The sequence below is a fragment of the Eimeria necatrix genome, genomic scaffold (assembly GCF_000499385.1).
Source record: "Eimeria necatrix Houghton genomic scaffold, Enh_scaff1387, whole genome shotgun sequence".
Lineage (NCBI taxonomy): Eukaryota > Apicomplexa > Conoidasida > Eucoccidiorida > Eimeriidae > Eimeria > Eimeria necatrix.
In genome coordinates, this window is record NW_013654932.1 from 1 (window position 1) to 3,229 (window position 3,229).

Below are 3,229 nucleotides of genomic sequence, written 5' to 3' on the forward strand. Positions count from 1 at the left end.
GATCGATGAACGACGCCACGGGAGTCGTGAATGCACATGTGGGCTCCTGCTTGGGTAGTCCCCAGTGGCGTTCTATGGCTGCTGCTTTTCTGGAAAATTGCGAGGTTCGTTGCCGTAAGTTACTCAGCGAGCTTTCAAGTTTGTTCTGTAGTATTATAAACGCTTTAATGTTCAATAGTAGCGCCCTGGAGTAACGTAGAACGACACATCGCTGGAGTCGTGGGCTCGCAAACTTGCGAGCGGTTTCTCTCAAGGCCTCTGCAGCGTTCCTCAAGACTATCTGAGGTGACGCGCAACACCTATATTCATATACGGCGGCCTATTCGAAGAGAAAATGGCTGGAAACCAGTGGTTCTAGCACTTTGTGAGCAATATGGAAGGCCAGAAAATGGTGGGGGCCAACGGTCAGGGAGGCGAACACCAGCATTTGCAGCGTATAAGTGCTTTAGTAGAGGGCACAAAAGGGTCTGCCTAATTAAAGTGCGTCTGAAACGAAATATTAATGAGAAAAGGGTGCGTGGGGCGTCGGCATAACGTGAATCATGAGGCGTGCAGTGTCCCCTCGTGAGCGAAGGCGCTCACTTACTGAAGATCGTCGCATTGCCGTCTGCGCGCGCAAATCGCCCCAAAACGGGGTAAAAGCCTTTCCATAGCGCTTCCCTGTGTGGGTTCTGCTGACGCTGATGCTCGGGGTAGCCCAGTAGCCCCAAAACCTTCGTTGTACTCCCTTGCTGACATAGCCGAGCGGGGCACCACGAGAGATGAGCACAGTAATAGTGGGGCAGCACCGGCTTTCAAAAGTTCAAGTGCTCAAAAGAATATAGTATCTGCTCTAAGCTCATATTCTGGGAGGACAGGGCTCCGGCAAAACTGAAGTTACAACCCACTTCGACAAAACCCGCATTTTCGGTTTCCAGCTACTGCGCCCATGGTGGGCATACTCAGCACAATCGAAACAACCAGTTCTACATATCCGAGCGATCCCAACTACCTTATTTGATATAATCAGTATTATCAAGCGTTTTGGTTGACGGTAAGCTGAGTGGATGAGAGTAGAAGGCAAACGGAGCAGGTACGGAAGCAAGAACCTGCGCTGGACGCGATAACCAAGCACGCAGCCACGTAGCCACTGTCCTGTCTCGGCAACTCCCCAGAGAACCGGCCGAGTCAAACTTTCTGCGAAATCGCTTCACCTATCCGTAAATTTGACTTTTGCAAACTTTTGTCGACGTCTCGAGTCCCTTATGCGCCCTCAAACAGCGGCGGAGCAATGTTTTGCGAACGGTGCAGTGCTAGGAGACAGGCGTCCACAGCCATCACAGCTTGCCCTCCCGCTAGCCTGCGAGGCCATCACGTCCAATATGCACCCGGTCTCAAAAGGGACAGCTTTAGGTACTTGCCGAGGCCCGAACCTATAGTTTACGATGCGGGGCGTAGACTGAGTATGTGCACAGCATGCGTCGCCAGAAACCGAACCATCTTGGAAAGAGAACGCGCACGCTACGGCGAGCTCTGCAGCAGGCTGTGAGAGAGAAACAGATGCAGGAATGTAATATCCAGAAAGAAGCCCTGAGCGACTTCATGAGGAGTGCTGACCTGGAGGGGCCTGCAGCAAATTGCAAGAATTGCTGGAGAGAAAACAGCGCTTCAGCGTGTTGCTCTGTGAGTGCACTGCAGAGGCAAAAGCGCCTTGAGTTATACGCCTCTACAATAAGGACGTCTGCAATGCACAAGCAGTCCCGCACCCACAATGAAGTTCGCTGCTGTGTAACTATTGCTGCACGGACAAGTAAACACGAAGGGCCTGTGGCTCATGCCATGCTTCACTGATTTATGAGCTCAAATCCTCTAAAATGCACTGGCGTATATCGCAGTGTTTGAGGGTTTTGAGCTACGGAGAGTCAGGAAATTCTCTTAGGCTTCTCAGCAGAAATGTTCTCGAACTTTCTTTGCTAGTCATATGTAATTGTTAAAACAGTGGTCCAGTAGACCTGATCCTACCTACGATTTGCACATGTCAACTCCTGCGCATACAATATATATAGAGGTCGGTGCCTTCAGCGATGAGCTCTACATTATATACAGCAAGCCCAAACCTCATTTCTACGATTGATAAAGTTACACTGGAATTACAGCAAATGCGCAGCCTAAGTGCCTTCAGCGCAACGCCGCTTCCACTGGACGCATTAGCCAAACCTTTCTGTGCAACGCATGTAATCGCGTGTGGTTGAAGCCATCACATTTGGAAGTGGCCTCTCCCACTGCCTTTGCCACCTTCGCTTGTACGCTCAAATGAAGGAAGTGCCAGCTCTGCACTTTCTTCATTTGAGTGTACAAGCGAGCAAAAAGGACTAACTTAAAGCCCAACAAATGCCTTCAGAGAAGCTTTGCCCATGCTGGCTCCACCAACCTGCTCTTCTAGCACTGCAAAAAGGGCGTCTGCTTGGCGCTTCGGCACTGCAACACAAAAATATCAGCCCTAAATTGCTGCATGCTCAGCTAAATAATCGAAAATCAAATGAGGTTTGCAACTTCTGTAACTGGTACCAATGGAACTGCTGCAGAACGAATCTCCAAGGCGATCTGTTTGCTTTCGCTGCCTATGCTAGCTTTGCAGATGCTTCAACTGGTGCTTATCTGGCTAAATTACGGTTTCCCTGTATTGCGAGATCAAAGTCGCCTTTATGCAAGGATTGAGGCGCTCCTTTGGGAGAGCCTGCCTCTTGCGGTGCTTCATTCTTGGTGCCTCCGCTGGTTCCTGCAGTTACTTCATCTGACGCAGCAGGTGTTGCAGCGTCTCCAACTGTCGCCTGAAGAGTTGGTACTGGGCCAACGAGATCATTCGCAGAGAAGCCGCTGGCACGATTGCCTGCTTGAATTGCTGCATTTTGTTTTGGCTCTCCTTGTTCACCGCCGCGGTCGGTGCTATCCTTCAGATCTGCCTTGAACGCTGCGTCATATTGGACAAAAGCTCGTGCACTGCGTGCTAGCTTTAGACGAGGCTTCAATGGAAAGCTCAAAAGGCAGCGGTGTAGAGCAACAAAGCAACCGCGAAAAAATGGCAAGCTGATGGATCACCAAATATCTTCAAAGAAACTTTTCCTGTGGAGGCTGCAGCATCCGGCTTTTCTAGGACTCTATAATAAAGCTTTGTAGGGCCGTCTGCCACTGCAGCACAAACAAATCAGGCCTGCGCGCCTGCAAACTCAGCGTCGCAGTTGGAAATGCA

The 3,229-nt window shown here is 50.4% G+C and overlaps 1 protein-coding gene across 1 annotated transcript in view; it reads right to left on the minus strand.

Moving 5' to 3' along the window:
* Positions 1–2,356: 2,356 nt before the first annotated feature.
* Positions 2,357–3,229, minus strand: part of ENH_00012290 (hypothetical protein) — a gene marked incomplete at both ends in the record, with an annotated part of 3,253 nt that continues 2,380 nt past the window's right edge. Inside the window, 2 exons of the mRNA XM_013584211.1 lie at positions 2,357–2,457; positions 2,651–2,950. Of these exons, the coding sequence (XP_013439665.1) occupies positions 2,357–2,457; positions 2,651–2,950 (401 nt within the window). The remainder of the gene's footprint in view (positions 2,458–2,650; positions 2,951–3,229) is intronic.